At 39.8% G+C, this 19,796-nt stretch overlaps 1 protein-coding gene across 2 annotated transcripts in view; it reads left to right on the forward strand.

Annotated features, from left to right (window-relative positions):
• YES1 (YES proto-oncogene 1, Src family tyrosine kinase) overlaps positions 1–19,796 on the forward strand; it is a 68,977-nt gene that overhangs the window by 41,337 nt on the left and 7,844 nt on the right. For both annotated transcript variants that reach the window (XM_032792362.2, XM_032792361.2), the window contains exons 4-10: positions 729–827; positions 6,757–6,860; positions 6,959–7,108; positions 12,134–12,289; positions 12,948–13,127; positions 17,947–18,023; positions 18,363–18,516. In XM_032792362.2, coding sequence (XP_032648253.1) covers positions 729–827; positions 6,757–6,860; positions 6,959–7,108; positions 12,134–12,289; positions 12,948–13,127; positions 17,947–18,023; positions 18,363–18,516 — 920 coding nt within the window. The remainder of the gene's footprint in view (positions 1–728; positions 828–6,756; positions 6,861–6,958; positions 7,109–12,133; positions 12,290–12,947; positions 13,128–17,946; positions 18,024–18,362; positions 18,517–19,796) is intronic.

The following is a 19,796-nucleotide window of genomic DNA, read 5'->3' on the forward strand; positions in this document are numbered from 1 at the left end:
ATTTGGTTTGTGACCTTAAGCAAGTCACTTAAACTCTTCTGGGTGAAGTCCTGTTCTTACACAAATCAATGGGGAGCCTTTGCTATTGACTTGAGTGATTGAGATTTTGTTCCTTGTCTAAAAACTGGAAATTAAAGGATGGAAAAAGCACTCTGAGATGCTCTAAATTGCCATAAAGTGTATGGTACATCTCTTAATTTGCTAATCTATAGCTTATAATTTTCTACAACATTATAAATGCATTCATCGCCTTTTTTTTTCTTTTAGCAGTTTTTTTTATCCTGTTCACTGTGAAATGCCATTTTGTTCAAATTGTCAACAGTGGCAAATATTTGTCTGAAATGTGTGAAAACGATTAGAAGACACTTCTAAAACACCTGCCTAAAAATTGAACTTCACAATATATAACTGGAATGCCAGTATATTTGCTTAATAATCATTTAACAAAGCAGTCTTTTACTGACATGTAAAGTATAGAGTAAATGTGTTTCTCTTGTACATATTTTTGTTTTAAAATATTAAATAAAATTAAGGTGTACACATACAGTTTATGATGAAGTGAAAAATTTAGTTGCAGGTACCGCATTCTAGTTGGGATGATGTCCTGTGAATTTAATTTTGCACTGGCTAAAATTTGATCCGAGTTGAATATTTGTGAACGATAATACATCATCCTGTAACAGAGGCAATGTTTATGCATTTTAAAGATAATTGCTATTGCATTTCAGGGAAGGAGACTGGTGGGAAGCAAGATCCATTGCGACAGGAAAGACTGGCTACATCCCGAGCAATTATGTAGCTCCTGCAGACTCCATTCAGGCAGAAGAGTAAGGCATTATTCAGTCTTCCGTTAGTCATTTTTGCCCACAATTTACTAGCAGAGAATTGTATGTAGGAACTAATTTATTACAGTGCCACATGAGTTCCAAGATAACATTTAATTCAGTAAAGTAGGAATATGATACTTCTCACTAATTAATGGATAGGAATACTACTTGAATAATAACAAGTATAGATATGTGACTAACTTTCTAGTAGAATGTATTAATAGGTATGAGATTGTTTATTGAGGCTTGTCCGTGTGTGTGTGTTTATATTAAATTTAAAAAAAAAAGTCAAGAATGTGCCCAAGTATGAAGATACCTCAGTTGGTACACATACACTTTAATGTATTATTGCTGACATCTAACAGCCATCTGTTTTTCAGTCAAGATATGTACACTTTGGAATGTTGTTCATTAGCTGGGGTGGGCAGACCCAGCAGGATCCATCACCCTGACAGTGAGTGAAATCAAAGATCTAAGCAAACCTTTTACACAGATGGCATTCCCAAGCTGTCCAGGGTTTAAAGCCATTGATTCCTCCAAATCTAAGGGCTTGGCTACACTAGAAATTTCAAAGCGCTGCCACGGCAGCGCTTTGAAGTGTGAGTGTAGTCAGAGCAGCAGCGCTGGGAGAGAGCTCTCCCAGCGCTGCACATAAACCACATCCTTTATGGGTGTAGCGTGCAGCACTGGGAGCCGCGCTCCCAGCGCTGCCGCCCTGATTACACTGACACTTTACAGCACTGTATCTTGCAGCGCTCAGGGGGGTGTTTTTTCACACTCCTGAGCGTGAAAGTTGCAGCGCTGTGAAGTGCCAATGTAGCCAAGGCCTCTGGGACAGATCTGTGTTAGGGGACAAAAAATTGCTCAGCATCCCCAAAGAGCTCTGATAATAGAGGCAACATTACCATTTTTACTTCCAGCACTTCTTACAACTGAGTACAGACACAGCCCATAATCTTTAATGTATTAATTAAGGAATCACCTGGAATTACTTTAGGGATTCTGAGATGTCTCAGGTAGTGCTTGTTTGCTTGGTGGAGGGTACCTAGTTATTGCATTAAGACTTAAAGAGCTCTGCTGCCTTTGCCTCCACAATGCTGGCAGTGGGAATGTTTCCCAGCTTCCATTGCCCTGTTATGTGGTCAGGACTTTTCCAGTCCTTCACACATCTTACTGCACTTCTGGGAAAGTAACCCAATTCCCAGCTTGCTTCCTGAATCTCAATCTGAGACTTCAGTGTATCACTACCGCTTCTGCTGCCACTCCCTGGCCCTTTAATATGGAATAGCAACTGCATCAGAGAGAGACAACCATTTCTTCTTAAAAATTAAATCTTTCAGTTTCTTACAAAATGCTGCTCTATATAGCCAAAAAACATATTTAAAATTCCTAATTGAAGTTTATCATAATTACTACGGCTGCAGTGCTGCACCTGTGATAGCCAAGCAGCACCATCAGTGGAGATGGTAGTGCTGTACTGCCCAAGGTTCAGGGATTGTTTCTGGAAGTGAGATGTTGCCCAAAGAGTTACTCTTGGGGGAATTCTGCATCTCTGCACATGCACAGAATTGATGGTCCCGCAGACTTCTTTGCTTCCCCGCAGAAAAATGACTTCTGACAGGAAAGCAAAGGGAAGCCGTAAGAGTAGTCACGTGTTCTTCCCCTGCAGTACAGGCAGATCAGTTTGAGCACCCAGAGCAGCTGGTAGAAATGTAGATCACTGCCAGGGCAGGGGGGCTGAGTAGTCATGTGAGAGAAAGAGATACATTCTGTCCCTGTCGCTCAGTATTGCAGCACGCTCAGCGTGAAGGAGCAGGGCTTTGGGGTGTTTCTGAGGAGGTAGGTGTTGGGAAAGCTCTGTCCCCTCAGGCAAAGTAGAATGTAAGCAGCCTGCCTGCTCAGTGAATTGTTCCCATTGTTCTTAGTGAATTCCCCCAGGAGTATAAAACAGGTTTAAAAATGTGAAGGCTCCTTTACATTGCCAGAGTAGTGTAAAGGAGCTTTATTGCAAAGGACAGTGTGACCGTATAAACGCTTATGGTGCTTTAGTGATTAGAACTGGTCTAAATTTTTGGACTGAAAAAATTTCCTATCAAAATGTACTCCGTGAACTGTTTGTTACTGACCTTTTTGGAGATGGTCAGTAGCCAATATAAATTGTGAATTTGAGTCCCCAGCCCTCACTTGCTCTTCAGTTGCCTATGATGTAACACTGAGCATATGGCTGCATATATTTGTTGATTAATAACTAGAAGTGAAGGGTCAATACTAGCTACATTATTATTAGACGGGGGGGTAGAGGATTTCCTCCAATGCTCCCCACTCCCATTCTCCATCCATTGTATTGTAGTTTAAATAAATTACCAAAATAATTGAAACCAGCATGATTATATTGCATTATTTTAACAAATAAAATATGCAGAACTTTAAAATACTATGTGCAAAATTTTTAATTTTTTGGTGCAGAATTCCCCCAGGAGTAAAGAGTATAGGTAGGAAAAGGAGGGATTGTAGCAGGTGAGTGAGAAGGCTGGGTCTCACGTGTATAAGAGAGGCGACAAGCTGATTTTAATCCTTTAACCATTTTAAAGATTGCCACTTTATTAAATATTGCTATAGTTCTCAAAATGGGATGATCCAGAGTTCAGTTATTAGCCCTTGACTTTTAAGAGCATTTACAGATTGTCCGTTGAGCTTGCCAATGGAGTTAATGGGGAAAGAGCATCACACACTATGAAAGTATAAGTATTTTACCTCCCAGGCCTTCACTTCTGAGCCTGAAAGAATTATATTGTAAACTTTTTGAGGCAGGAGCCATGTCTACTGTGTCCCTTCTGAACACTACCATAATGTACATATGAAATGACAGTGAAAAGTTCATCAAAATTCTCCTCTTATTTTTTTCAAGGGGTAAAATAAAATGGCTGTTTAAAAATTATTGTGTGGAATGTTGTAATACTCTGATGAAGAGAACTTTCGATAGGAGGTAGTTACTCAAATTGAAAGCCTCTTCATTCAATAAGATAGTTTACACCCAGTCAGCTTAAAAGTATAAATTGGAGTGGGGAGGCACAGGTATCTGTAATTTGAAAATAAATGGGTGTGTATTTATACAAATTACAAGTATGGTATGGCAGAAAAATAATAGTATGGTGTGCTGAAAAATTTTTACTGGCTTGAGTTTGGAATGCCTAATTTTGTTTGCAGATCATTCAAAAGGAGTGCCAATAAAGCCATTATATACCGCACCTTTACTTTTTTCCCTATATGATCTGCAACAGTTTTTAAAACGTTTTAGAGAGATTATTGGTACTGTTTTTCACTTCCCTCCACCTACAAAGCTAGCCTCGCTTGATGCCATGATTCTAAATGCACAACCCCTAAATTAAAACATTAGAAACTTAAAAAAAAATTTACATCCTTTAATGATTTTTGAAGCACAGTATCTTATCTACTGGGCTAGGAATAAGTGCTGTTCCTAGCCGTGGTGGTTCGCAGTGTGGACCTTAAACCTGTACTGGCCCATGTCTAAATTTTGCCTGTCCTGCAAATCAGTAGAGTATATTTTGGGGGTGTAAAAAGGAATTACTTTTTATGGCTTATGTCTAGGCAGGGTAAATGGCAGCTGTTTGGAATGTTAGAAATAGTACAGAGATGAACTAGTTGGCAGAATGCAGGTGAGAGGGGTAAAAAGTGCTTATTATATGGATAGTTCCATGTGCATAGTACAAGTGTGTGTGTGTGTGTGTGTGTGCGCGTACATACATGTAGGCACAGCCATGCATGCACTTGTGCGTACGCATACTTTAAATTACATAATTCTCCTGTTTTACATGTAACAAGGCTGCTAGGAGGAGGGATAGTAAGGAAGCATGGGCTGCTGCAGTGTTTTCAGTATGCTGGTAATGTATTTTTTTTCATCTGATCAAGCCTGTGCTGTTGAGTCCAGTCTCCGAGGAAGATCAGAAGAAGGTGTTAGGTTTGATCCTGGGTTTTGTTATGTTCTGTTAATATGTCAAAGGAACTTAGAGCTTGTAGAGAGAGGTTTCTTTTTGTATATTAATATATACAAATTATGGGACAAATTAAATAATCAGTTTGTGAGCACCAATAGGATAATAGGGTTATAAGGAATAGCCAGCATGGATTTGTCGAGAATAAATCATGCCAAACCAACTTAATTTCCTTCTTAGGCAGGGTTACTGGCCTAGTGGATGAGGGACGCAGTGTATGTGCTACGTCTTGATTTTAATAAGGCTTTTGTCACGGTCCCACATTACATTTCTGATAAACAAACTAGTGACGTGGTCTAGATGAAATTACGGTAAGGTGGGTACAGAAGTGGTTGAAAGACTATACAGAGAGAGTAATTATGATTCACTGTAAAACTGGGAGGGTGTATCTAGTGGGCTTCTGCAGGGGTCAGTCCTGGGTCCTGTGCTATTAATATTTTCATTAATGACTTGGATAAAGAAGTGGAGAACACGCTTTTAAAATTTGTGGACGACACCAAGCTGGGAGGGGTTGCAAGCACTTTGGAGGATAGGGTTAAAATTCAAAATGACCATGACAAATTGGATAGCTGGTCAGAAAGCAACAAGATAAGCTTTAATAAAGACAAGTGCAAAGTATTTCACTTAGAAGGCAAAATCAAATGCACAACTACAAAATGGGGAATAACTGTCTAGGAAGGTAGTAATGCTGATAAGGATGTAGAGCAGTGGTTCTCAGACTTTTGTACTGATGACCCATTTCACATAGCTAGCAAGGTTTGGACAAAGCAGGGTTTGGGGTGGAAGCTGACAGCTTGCAACCCCCCATGTAATAACCTCGTGACCCCCTGAGGGGTCCCAACCCCCAGTTTGAGAACCCCTGGTGTAGAGGTTATAGTTGGTCACAAATTGAATGAGAGTCATCAATGTGATGAAATTGTGAAAAAAGCTAATATTATTCTGAGGTGTATTAACAGGACTGTTATATGTAAGACATGGGAGTTAATTGTCCCTCTCTACTCAGCACTGGTGAGGCCTCAGCTGGAGTACCGTGTCCAGTTCTGGGTACCACATTTCAGGAAAATATGAATAAACTGGAGAGAATCCAGGAGAGAGCAACAAAAATTATTTAAGCTTTAAAAAATCTTACCTGTTGTTCTCCCTGTCCACTGAAGGTAGGACAAATAGTATTGGACTTAATCTAAAGCAAGAGAGTTTTAAGTTAGATATTAGCAAAAACTTTCAAACTATAAGGTAGATAAGGTCTGGAATAAGCCTTCAAGGAACATTTGTGGAACCCTGCATCACTGGAAGTTTTTAAAAACAGGTGGGACAAACACTTGTCAGGGATGGTGTGGGTTTACTTGGTCCTGCCTCAGTGCAGGGGGCTGGACTTGATAATTTCTCAAGGTCCCTTCCAGCCCTGTATTTCTATGCTTCTATGAAATGAATAGAAAAATATAATCTGTAAAATATGCTAGCACAGTGCCCCTTAATGTAGAAGTCAGAATTTCTTTGCAGTGAATGGAAGCTCAGTCCAGAGATTTTTGCTGTTAAGAGTGAAGACAGATACTTAAATCCCTGCTGTTCCTTATCAGTAGTCCAACAGCTAGTTCACACAAATCTATCTTACTACTATATTTAGATGAATATCAGTGTTTGGGAGTTTGCATTATGAGCAGAAACACTTTAGTATTTGGCCTTCTGTTATAAATCACTACATGAGTAATGATGATAAAGTACATTGCATCTGTATCTCAAGACCTTGCTGCCTATTTAGGTGTAAGGGTCTAGGAAAGGCCTCTAAGATTTGAAAGGGGGTGGGGGGGGCGGGGAAGTGGAACTTATACAAGCAGAATTTATAGTGCTATTTTATGCAGATTATTACCACACTATCTTCACTTACCTTATCAAATATTTTCTTAAACTTCTTCTAGATGGTATTTTGGTAAGATGGGCAGAAAAGATGCAGAGAGATTACTTTTAAATCCTGGGAACCAACGTGGTATTTTCTTAGTACGAGAGAGTGAAACCACTAAAGGTATTTTTTAAAGCTTACTTCCTTTATAGGGCAAAAATATATTGTTTCATATATACACACTTCTTTGTAAGAAACAAAACTTTAACTATTTTTTCTAGGTGCTTATTCCCTTTCTATACGTGACTGGGATGAGGTCAGAGGCGATAATGTGAAACACTACAAAATCAGGAAACTTGACAGTGGTGGATATTATATCACAACTAGAGCCCAATTTGAGACTCTACAGAAGCTGGTTAAACACTATACAGGTAGGCTGAAGTCTGTATGGTCCAATACTAGTTTAATGATTTTTACAAGAAAAGAAATTTGAGTAAATGGTACAAGGGTATGTTTACATTGCAATGGGCTCACTCAGGCTTGAGCCCAAACCCCACTTTGGTCTACAGACTCATCTCTCAGGCTTGGACCTAGGAATCCAGCAGGGACCAAAGGTTGGCCCTATTCCTTTTTGATGTAGACACAGAGTGCGCGCACACACCTCTTCGGGACTCCGAGAGTCTGGCAAAAGTATCCCATGAGACAACTTCCATTGTCCTCTCTATCCCAAGAATCTCCTGTTGACTCCAGGGAAATGGAAGCAACCCCCCTTGGTGTAGTGCAGCAGCTCTATAAGTCAGCGTTTAACCTGTCTGTTGTCTTCTGAACACTGAGCTTCAAACATACCATCAGAGAGCCTTCTGTGTGTACAGTGGAGACTGAGCAGAACAAGCCTTTTGCAAAGTGCACTGCTTCATGGTCATGGGTGCACAGTCAGATTTTGGTGCATCTCTAGAGCGAGGCCAGCAAAACAGTGGATTTTAGTAAGAGTACCGGGAATGACTACACATACCAGCAAATAACAAAGAAGCTGGCAGCATTGAAAATTAACCAGAGTGGATTAAGTGGCTCAGGACTGCGTGCGTGAAAACAAGAATCAGAACTGCACCTTGGACAACTTGCCAACATCATGTCTGTTCTATATGGAGTTTGACTGGATGCTGGGCACTGCACTGAACATGGAGCCAACAGTAGTGCACCATGACTTGGTTAGCCAGAATGGCACCCTTCTAGCCCCAGAATCGAACGTGGGGACTGATAGGAGCCAGCAGCAGGTGTCGAGTGATGACAGTGAAGTGACTCTTACTGAAACCGGTTCCAGAGGGGGTTTTTGTAGCAGGAGAAGCCGCAGCACATCCTGGGGCCATACTCAAAGGAGCTGTTTGATTTCCCCCACCCACCTGCCCCCCTGGAGGCACAGCCCACTGCGGAGCCTACAGCAAACACTGAAGGGACAGAAGTTGCCCCTGGGCCTGGTAAGTTTCTGGCTCCATTTTAATGTTATATTACTATAGAGATAGGAGGGATTTCCATCCTATGAACCAATGCAGCTAGTAGTGGTATCCGCTAATGGCAGATTGTATGCCACCAGTGGCTTAGCTCCCCCCTTCCTACCTTCCTCTGTGTGGAGTTCAAAATGGCATGCAAACAGTAAAAACACTTTGAAAGTGAATTTTTACTAGGGCATTTCTGTTTCTTAAAAGTAACCTTACATTGCCAGGCCTGTAAATATGTGGCTTTGTAACCACTCAACAGTGTAACGAGTTGCCTGGAAACAGTGATGTGGGTGGGTGGGTGAGTGGGGCCGGTGTGGGAGGAAATGAATATGTTCCATTTACAAATCTAGTCCATTTCAGTTAAAGGTAGTCCATAGGTGAAAAAATCATTTGCCCCAAATTCAACTGGGGCTTGAAATTTTGTCCGGAAATGGAGACAAGGGGGGAGAGACAAGGAGGATGGGTGTGGAGTTCTGTGTATTTCCATATAGGCTAAGCCATATGGAAGCTAATACATCATCCAGTTGAGTCCCCTTTATGAATTCTGACCCAATCCCAGATGCTGATAGCTGCAAACTTTTCCTGAAGCAGGAACTCCAGATAGGCAGTCACATTTTGGGGAAGGACATATTTTCTATGGCCACCCCAGTAGCTGACCAGCCCATTTAATTCATAGATGAGCTGTTCAGTCCCTACACATTTGAATACATAGGTTGCATACACTGCAGGTATCCCGGCAGCAGCTTGAAATAAAATCTTCTTTGCCAATTGGGCACCACAGCAACTGTTATCTCTCCCAAAATGTGGAAGTCCTGAAATAATAGAAAAAGCTTTTGTAGCATGGCTGCTGATGGCACCCTGCTAACCTAAGTAGTTCTGCAATTTTTAGAAAACAAAAAACATCTTTTGAATTTTTAACTTACCATTGTCTCTGCACTTCTTTTGCTGAGATTAACCAGGCTCTGTCCAGGGAGCTTCTGTGGTCTGAAGCATTCCTCTTACAATATATTAAAGTTCAGTTTGGAAAGTAACGTTTTCTGTCCTTGAATTTCCACAATTTCTATGCTCCTGCAGTGAGCTATTGAGACAATAGCACTCTGTGTCGTGTCCAGTTCCAGGCCCCTTGATCTGTACTGGCTGTGGTACCTCCACAGCTCACCCACACTACAGCAGACACCTGGGTCAGTGTGTCTTCATGGATCGTTCCAAGAGGAAGCATTTCCGTGATGAATTTGTGATTGAAGTTCTGGACATGGTCAACAAGCAGGTCCAATACCATAAACAGAGAGGGGACTTATGGCTAGAGGAAAAGCATGGTGAGAGGCAACAGGAAAGGCTCTGACTGGCTGCACAGCTTGAGGGTAGGGTTTCAGTGAGAGAGCAGGCACTTGCCTCGCAGTTCCTGGAACAAGAACGGCAGCTAAGGATGGAGGACAGACCTCAGCAAAAAGAATTGTTTGAGCAGCTGATGTAGCTAATGGTCGTGAGTAGTGGCTCCTGCTGTATCACCAATTTCACAGCCTGAGGCACCTGTGTGGTACCCTGTGATGCAGTCAAGAAACAGCTTGGAAAACTCCGAGGCTGGGTGGCCCATGCAGTTGGACCCCATGAATGACTAGGCAGGGTAAGTTCTTCATATTGGACCCCCTCTAGTATGGATGCCTCCACCCCCACTGCCACGTGCATGGCAAACAAGGAAAGGACAACGGGGGGCAGGGCACATGCAACAGTAGGGGGCTTCTGTCTTGTACATGATTTCACTCTTTGCACTTGTTCATGCACTTTTGTTTTTTTCTTAAATGTTCTGTTACTAATGTTTGGCTTGGTAATGGCAGTTGGCTGCCTGGCAATAGGTGAATATTGTACTTGTTTATAAATCTTTTATTTCATCAAGAAAGTGTATTGCGATCACTGCATCACATCATACAATGTGTATTTAAAATAATAAAGATAAACACATTGGGGCAATTAGGAATTAGTTTGCAAACACACTTCCTCAGTATGGTTATCTACATAAATCTATACTTCAACTACTTGCTTACATCAATCCATACTGTGAATCAGCCCCTGGCCCCATTTCATAAATGGTCATGTCATTCATAAATCAAATCCCCACTGCTCCCCAAGCACTGAAACCCCTCGCAGTTGATGACCTGCAGCCCTACCCCTCCACAAGCACATTCAGAAAGGTACTGTTCCCCTCTTCAATTGTGTCATGTAAGTCTATAATGTGAGAGCACAAACCATTCCCAACTTCTGTTGCTCAGGTGCATCCAGCTTCATCTGTGGTAGATGCACTTTCTGGCTGAGTGTGCCAATTCAGTGGCCTCTTGCTGTCATAGGTCCAGTTAGGGGGAAATGGCTCACTTCTGGTTTCACAAAGACTGAAAAGAGTATAGCACGGTAATTTGGACAACACTAATATCCAAATGGATTGGTAGACAGACATCTCCACCAGGATTCAAATAAACATTTCACAATTATTCTACACCTGCTGACAGTGTAATTAAGCCGTCTTTTGCCAGGACCCCTGAAATCAGAGTATGATTTCATAAGCCAAAGCAAAAGGGGGCATGGTAGGGTTCCCCAGAATAATGGTAGGAACAATAACTCAATTTATGACCATGTCATTTGATGGGAAGAGTTTCCCAGCCTGTCCATAAATAGACTCCCAATGAGCGAAAAACCTTGGCATCATGAACTTCCCCATGCAACTCTTGTTGACATTCATAAATCATCTTCTGTGGTCCATGAGGGCATGCATAATGATGGAGTAATACCTTTTGTGGTTTATGTGCTCGTGTTTCTTGAGGAGGGCAAACTATAAGTCCCATCAGTGGTTCCGATGCACTTCAGAAACCCCATTCTCTCAAAGTCAGCGATTTACCTCAAGATTATCTTTTATGCCCACATGGGGTAAATCACACATCTGATTTCCTCAGAAACTTCTGCCACCACTTTACCCACAGTCAACTTTCTGACACCGAACTGGTTGGCAGCGGATCTGTCTTTACGCTGGAGGATTGAGACAAGCTGCCTACAAACTCCAGAAATGTGGCCGCCTTCATGCAAAAGTTCAGGACCCACAGCTGGTCATCCCAGGTCTGCATGATGACGTGATCCCACCGGTCTGTGCTTATGGCCCTGCACAAGAACTGTCAGTCTACGCAGGGGCATCAGCAGCTATACTGAATGTACTGAGCAGCATCAGCCAGCGCAAGTCCACAATGCTTGGGTATACCTCCACCTGCTCTATCCTAAGCCCTTTAAGATGCCATTGGTGGTTCAGAAAACACCCCCAAAATGTCCACCAGCACCTCATGGATGTTCTACCTGTTTCCTGACACAAGAGTGAAAGCGCAAGTGAGAGAAGTTCTTCAAAAGGTGCCGCCTCCATGTTGCTGGCTTTGGTAGCTGGGCGTGCACAAACCACAAAGTCTTCTCAGTAGCCTGTGGTGTTGGGCTGATCAAACTTCCTGTAATATGCAGAGTGGGCAATAAAGTTTTCCCACCATGCACTGTGGTCAAAGGGCTAGGCAGCCACATTTCGGGAGGGTGCTAAGGACTCTGGGATATGGTTGATTTTGTTTTGGGTCTACACACTGCAGCATAGACACTGGAGCCCCGGGTTCAAGCCTGGTTTAGAAAAGTCTTAACGGATTAAGTATCAGTGTGGAACTGAAGGCCCAGAGTTCTCTAGCATGGGTCAGCTGACTTGAGTCCCACCAACCCTGGGCTTACATTGCAATGTAGACATACCCTATATGTCTGGTGGTTCTTTTAGTAAGTGTGCTGATTATTATTTAAAAATAAATAAATAAAAAAAATGAAGCTCTTTTTAGCTATGGCAAAAAAAAAAACAGATAACTTTTTGATAGACATTCTTTGTATTTTATTTCCTTTTATCGTAGTCTTTTGCATATTATTTAACTTAAATGATTTCATTTTCCCATTATCCAGAACATGCTGATGGCCTGTGTCATAAACTAACAACTGTGTGTCCAACTGTGAAACCCCAGACCCAGGGACTATCAAAAGATGCCTGGGAAATACCTAGAGAGTCTTTGCGGCTAGAAGTTAAGCTGGGCCAAGGATGCTTTGGAGAAGTATGGATGGGTAAGAGCATGATATGTGCATCTATCCTGTTGGAATTATTTGTTTTTACTTAAAATATCATAGTCTGGAAAGATAATCTGATGAAGAGTTGAAGGCAGAATTACTAATAATAGTGATATGTGTCAAGGACCGAGCTTTCAATGCATAATCCCCTGTAATTTTTGGATATGAATTCACACCATGAATTATGAGTTTTAGCCAGTAGCAAGGAATCTGCGATTAGGGGGTAGGAAGCAGTCCAGCCACCATAAAGGAAGAGTGAGGAGGGAATAGCAATCACAAGTGTGCTGGGAGGAGAAAAGGTGGCTACAAAAAGTAATAAATGAAGAGGGAGATCCCAACAAGAAGTGTGAGGGGAATCAGAATAAAGCTCATTTGAAAAATGAGCTTTAATAATTCCATCTCAGTGGTTCATGTGACTACACAAAGAATTTTGCTTTGTAACTTATTAGATCTCCATAATTAAATTATGCCCTCATATATATTTGGTAATTCTGTATATTTATATATAGTTAAGTTCAAAGCTAATTTTCAGTATAGTTCTTACTGCTTTATCCCCTTTAAAAAAAAAAAAATTTGAAACAAAGAATGAAAGTAGTTTCAGTTGAAAACCTCTTAGAAGCGTAGTTGAGGCAATAAAATTTACTTGTTTCTCTAGGAACTTGGAATGGAACCACAAAAGTAGCAATCAAAACACTAAAACCTGGTACAATGATGCCAGAAGCTTTCCTGCAGGAGGCTCAGATCATGAAGAAATTACGACATGATAAACTTGTTCCACTATATGCTGTTGTTTCTGAGGAGCCAATCTTCATAGTCACTGAATTCATGACAAAAGGTATGTGATGTTAATTGGAAGGCACTAAGTTTAAAAGTTAATAAAAGTCCCAGTAACCAAAAAAAAGTATATTTTGATTCATGTGGAATACTGATATGTGTAAACCTAGCCCAGCATGTGACTTTTTGATTAGGTTTTAATGTATGATAGGTTCTGAAATCATCTTTGTTGGATCTGATTTTTTTTCTATTCTTAATTTTGTGCTACCATGATTTGTTCAAATCTGCTATAGCCTGTTTCTTTACTGAACTCAACCAGATGGGTTTTACAAAGGATCCAGATTTTTAGTTGCGAGGAACTAACTGGCAGAGATGCCTGTTACTGGCAGAAGTCTTTGTAATCATCCCATTGAATCAATAAAAGTTGTTATTGTTGAAATTAAAAGAAACACTGAGGCTAGTAGGTCAAAAGTTTGAACTACTTGGAATAGTTCTGCAAACTAAACTATAAACTGAAATTGTTTGCTGTACTCTTTCTTCGTATTTTTCCCCAGTCTACCCCTCGCTCCAAAAAGAGAGAAGTTTAAGGGTTCAAGATGTGTGTAATAGGCTTTAAATGGTTACTTCCAGTATTAAACAATCTTTAAAAAGAATAGGTCTCAAATCAAATACTTTAATTTTTGAAGAATTTAATCTCTTGGGCTCATCTTGGAGAGAGTTGTGGCAATGTTAGGAGGACAGAAATCAGATTGAAGTCAGAAACTGAAATTATAAAATTTACAAATTATATCAAAGAGCATATAGCATATAAAATATTTTTAAAACTTTGGATCAGGCCAAATCGGGTGAAGAGGAACTGAAGATTTCAAACTATAAACATAAAAACAAAATGGAAATGAATGAAATGAAGCAGTTTCTCTGATGGCAGATCTTAAAACAGACTTGTGAAGTCAGGTTTCACTGTTTAGAATAAGCCATTTATGTATGTACGTATTTATTTACTTACTGGAGATGGACTGGTACAAAGCAAAGATTAAAACTTGAATTGGAACGTTGCCAAAACAAAGTAAGATTACTATAAAAAATTACAAAAATCTACTCTACAGTTGTCGATATTAGAAATGTAAAACTCCAGCGAACGATTTCATTTTAATCTGAGACAAATTGTTCATTATTTTTCTGAAAATGTAAAAAGCCAGTGGAGAGGGGAGGGAATCAGTTTGATACTAGTGCATAAACTGTTTTGTTCATGTTTACCCCCAGTAGCACAAAACCATTGAAACAATAAGGTTGTGGCATTTTAATCAAATTAGGTTGATGGGTTTTGTGTTTGTTTTGTAATTATTTTTCGTTGTTTGCACTGCTTTTCCCACCCCAAGAGAATTGCCAGTGCTACCTTTCATGGTTCATCTAGCTAGCCTCAGAGACTCCTACATTAAAACAACCTTCTTCAAGGAAAAGAGCTGCATGGAAGCACCACAGAGCCCAACAGCATTTTTCCTGGTCAGGCAGATTACTAGAAATTGTAGTAAGGTCTTTGCTCCTCCACAATACTCGTTCCTCAAGAAATAGGATATGGAAATCTCGTGTCTCATGAATTAGTGCAGAACATCAACCTCAGAGATCCTGGTTTGGCCCATCACAGTTCCTTTAAACAGAAGATTGTAGCAAGCGATATATAAATATATCAGATGTATTTAAACTTGTGGTGGTTATAATGATGAGGTTGCTCTGAAAAGTCTGTAACATGTTTATTTTTAATGTTTTTCATTCCATTTTTGTCTTACCATTTTGGAAGATGTGACTTTCTTAAATTACCCCAGTTCTTAGAATTTTAACAGATTTTCATACTAAAGAGAACATTTTCTTGAACCCTTATGGTATGCTTACAGCTGGGCAAGCTACTATATCGGAGACCAAGATTTAAGATTGACCATAATTTGTACTTCTTAAAAGACAGCAGTTATTAAATCACTGCAACTCCTTTCAAGCAGTACTAATGTTTTAGTGTTCTCTATATAAATGTGATACATAGTTGAGGAAAGACCATTAAAATATGTGTCTCAGAGGAGGGGAGATGGATTTTGGAATCAAGAAGAACGTACAACAAACAAAATGGACAATTCCAGTTGTCCAGTAGCAGTCCATTTTGCTAGTGTTAAGGGTACTCATCATAGTCCATATAAGATGTGTGTGCCCTATTACTTTTACTGTCCTCATTTGAAATATTATTTACATTTACAAATAGCCATGATATTTCACGTAAGGAGCTATTGCATTTCAGTGGCAGATAGTATTTTTTCTATCTTCTTCTAATCCTGGAGCACCTTTGCAGGAACAGGGAACAGTATGGCATTGCCATTCATTCACTCCTCCTTTAAACCCAGCCTGGTCATGTCCCTGTGTATGATGTCCTGCCATCTGGTAACTTGTCAACCTCTAAGTCTGACTGACCTTGCTTGTATTTGTGTGTGTGTGTGTGTGTATGTATGTATGTATATAAAAATATTTGGCATCCTATCATCTGTTTGTTTTTTGCAGTGTCCCCACCATCATAACCTTTTTGATTTGTAGCCAATCTCCCATATCCTGATCTTACATCCTACTCTCCTAACATCTTCATTTGTCTTGAAATCATTCCACTTTACACTTGCTATCTTTTGAAGATCTCTCATCTCTACTGCTTCCAGCCTTCTGATGTTATTTCATTTAATCCAGCTACTTCCAAACCATAGACAATACTGTTGATACACTGGTTGGATAAATTTTCACTTTGGTATCAAATGTAATGTTTCCTATACATATACATATATGCTTTTAAATTAAGTTGATGAAAGCAAAGGATACTGTGTAGCTAAAAATGATCATGCTCCAGTTTCCAGGTGCTAAAAATTTAATAGTGCATTTATGGCCAGATGTATTAATGAAGCACTGATGATGGTGATATAGTCATTGAACGAATTAATGTTGTAATTTTAATCCCTTTATATATGCCAGCACATTTCACTTTTATACTATTATATATAGCTCTGATAGGGACATCTATATAGTTAAGGTTGCCTGATGCTTTCCATTATAATACCCTATTTTCAGTTCCTCATTAGTCTGGCAAACTTCAACAATTCCTGCAGAAATTTTCCACTGAGAGTGTCTGCCTCTGGCTGAAAAATATATATATATTTTTTGTTGATGTTTCAGCAAAATGGTTTTGCTGTTTCCTTGACTGAGGTTATAGCCAAAACTAGTATTTTCCTATGTTAATTACAACTATTGAAAAGCTGTCCTATATCCATGCTTTAGAGCAGGGACTTGAAGTTTGGCAAAGGTGTTAAGCTCCTGTCAGCAATGTATCTCTTGCTCTTCCTGTGTAGAATCCACCCAGATGTAGCCCAATTAAACATTTCTGATCATTGCAATTTGCACATGCCCACTAACATGTTTGCTAGTGACTGGCAGCATTATTCTTCAGAGATTCTCTCTGCACTGAACATGTTCCATCCTGACACAGTTTCTGTGTGCCTACCAGACTGATCTTGCACCATTCCAGTGCTGCAGGGGTTGAGCAAGCCTTTTCCTGCAGTTGTTTCTTCTTGCTGCTGGTTGCCACTCTGGCACCAGTTACCAGATCTGAGGGAAATGAAACTCTTCCTTTGTTCTTACTGGTCCCCCTGCTGTCTCCCATTTATCAGGGAGGAAACAGCCTAGCTTATTCAGTGACAAAGAGATGAGAAGTGGAAAGAGATGGATGGTCCAATAGAAAAATATTGGGCTCATGTAATTAAAGACAGTATTGTAATGCACATGCATAAGTAAGCTGAGTTAAGTCACGTTTCTGAACTTCAGAGTGCTTGATTTTGCAATCTTAACGTTCTCTTGATACATTTTTTTAATGAAATCCTTAATTTATATTTAAATATTGTATAATGAATTATGTTCTCAATAAATTACTTGCATAGACTACTTTTTATATACAGGTATCAGAGGGGTAGCCGTGTTAGTCTGGATCTGTAAAAGCAGCAAAGAATCCTGTGGCACCTTATAGACTAACAGACGTTTTGGAGCATGAGCTTTCAAGGGTGAATACCCACTTTGTCTATAAGGTGCCACAGGATTCTTTGCTGCTTCTATGTACAGGGGCACACAGGACTGCAAGATTCTGCACATGTATCTAAGGTTATATAATGTATTATTTGAGAAATGATACCTAGTTCTTATAAATCAGTTTTCATCAGTAGAGCTCAGTGTTTTACAAAGGAGGTCAATATTATGATAGACTATTAAGTATGTGAATAAGGAGTGCTGTTAAGGTGGCATGTGCAAAGTTATCTTGGGCAGTTTCTGGCTTGTAAGTGATTCCTCATGCAACCATAACATTCTATTAACGTCAAGATTTTGTATAGATTAATTAAAGTTTAGGCTAAACCTTCTAAGGATTCCCATGAACATCTAAGGCATTGTACCGGTAAGTGACACAGCAGCATTTTATTCCTAATGTCTGCTTTCTTCATCTTGACCTTGTGAGCACTTGTTTCTGAAATGTGGTGAAGTAATAGAGATATGGGAGGAGGAGAGACATTCTTATGACCAATTTTTTTATTTTAAACAGAGGAGCGTGCAGAATTGGATGAAACTTGCTGTTAGTAATTTTCACGTGTGCAGTTAAAAGAACACTATTAGATCGTGCAAACCCAATATTACATTTTGGAGAAGGAAATATTGAGGGGGAGATTTTCAAAGGCACTGGGACTTTTGAAAGTCAGTGGGGGTTGGGTACCTAAATCCCATCTGTGTCTTGAAAAACTCTCTCTTAGAGGCTTTCATCTAGACCTTAATGATTGTGTCTGTATTTTTCCTAAATTATATTTATCTTCTTTTTACAGGTAGCTTACTAGACTTCCTTAAAGAAGGAGAAGGGAAATGCTTAAAACTTCCACAGTTAGTTGACATGGCTGCTCAGGTACTCATTTGTTGACTTATACAAAGTATTTCCCACATAGAAAACATGTTAAAAATGTGAAACAGATATACCAACCGAAGATCACAGTTGAATGTTCTATATGCTTTAACTCTTTACAGCTTCTGTTGAAGTTTTATAATTTGCTACAAGAAATATCTCTGTTTCAGATGTCCTGGAGTAAAATACACTTTATTAATAATCAGTAAGCTATAATGGTCGGCTGTGATATATATTATAGCAGAACTGGGGCAAAAAAGACTGCTTTGTTATACGTTGTGTTTTTGGAGAAATGAGCCTGGTCACCAAAAATAGCTTTTAAATAAAACCTTTCTTTTTCAGATTGCTGATGGCATGGCATACATTGAAAGAATGAACTACATCCACAGAGACCTTCGGGCAGCTAACATTCTTGTAGGAGACAATCTTGTGTGTAAAATTGCAGATTTTGGTTTAGCAAGGTTAATAGAAGACAATGAGTACACTGCCAGACAAGGTAAGACAGATTTATTTATACAGTAAATAAATCTATATACTTTGAGGTATTTGCTCAAATATCAAATTTAGGGGAGTATCAGAGTACTTATCTAAATACTGAAAGTTTATGCATATATATGTAATAATCATACCCTTGAAGGCATATATGTTTGGTCCCAACCCCCACTACTTTAGTTCCTGTAGCTTTCACTAACAGGTAAACTCTGAAAATTATTTGGTGATAATGGCTTAAGTTATCAAAAATGACTAGTGATTTTGGGAGCCCAACCGCTCAGGCTCATTGTAGAGGTCTGAATTTCAGAGGGAGGTGTCATAAATAGATAGCTAAGGGTTAATGTTTCTTTCACCTGTAAAAGGTTAACAAAGGGAACCAAACACCTGACCAGAGGACCAATCAGGAAACTGGATTTTTTCAAAACTCAGGGAGGGAATGTTGGGTCTGTGTCTTTTGTCTGTCTCTCGGCCTATGAGAGGCTTCTTTCTACTCTTCAAGCTTCTAATTCTTCAGTTTCAAAGTGTGTGAGTACAAAGGTAGAGAAACAATAGGCTCGTATATGTTTTGTTTGTATTACATGTGTGGAGTTGCTGGAATGTTTAAATTGTATCTCTTTTGAATAAGTCTGTTATTCATATTTTCTTTAAGTAATAGCCCTGTGTATTATCAACTTACGGCAGAGATCGATATTTCAATGTGTTTTTTTTCTTCTTTTTTATATAAAGCTTCTTTTGAGACTTGTTTTGATTTTTGGCTGTCTGGGTAAGGCCTAAGGAACGAAGGGAGGGGAATTTCTCTTTGGTTTAGATATAGGAGTAAGTGAAGCTCTGCAGACAGGGAATTGGTGGGAGGGGGAAGAGAGCAGAGAATCATTTCTATGTTCCTTGGTATTTGGGGGTTTGTCTTCTTTGTGGAAGTACGAGGAGGACATGCTTCTTGGTATTGTGATGTAAAGAGATTGCATCAGTGACTCTCAGGTTAGCCCAGAGAGGAAAGTTTTGGTGAGAGAGAGGAGGGGAAGGAAATGGGTATTCCGCTTTGCGGTAAGACTCAGGCTCCTAGTCCTTGGGGTTCCCACGGGAAGGTTTGGGAGACCAGAGGGAGCCAAAACCCTGGAATTTTGGATGGTAGGCAGTGAGATCAGATCTAACGCTGGTAGATATAAGCTTAGAAGGGTTCATGCAGGCACCCAGATTTCTGGACGCTAAGGTCCAGATTTGGGAAAGATGCTTATGATAGGAGGGTACTCAGCTCTTCCTTAAAATAAGGCCCTTTTTAAGTGA

Source organism: Chelonoidis abingdonii, chromosome 2 (assembly GCF_003597395.2).
Source record: "Chelonoidis abingdonii isolate Lonesome George chromosome 2, CheloAbing_2.0, whole genome shotgun sequence".
NCBI lineage: Eukaryota > Metazoa > Chordata > Testudines > Testudinidae > Chelonoidis > Chelonoidis abingdonii.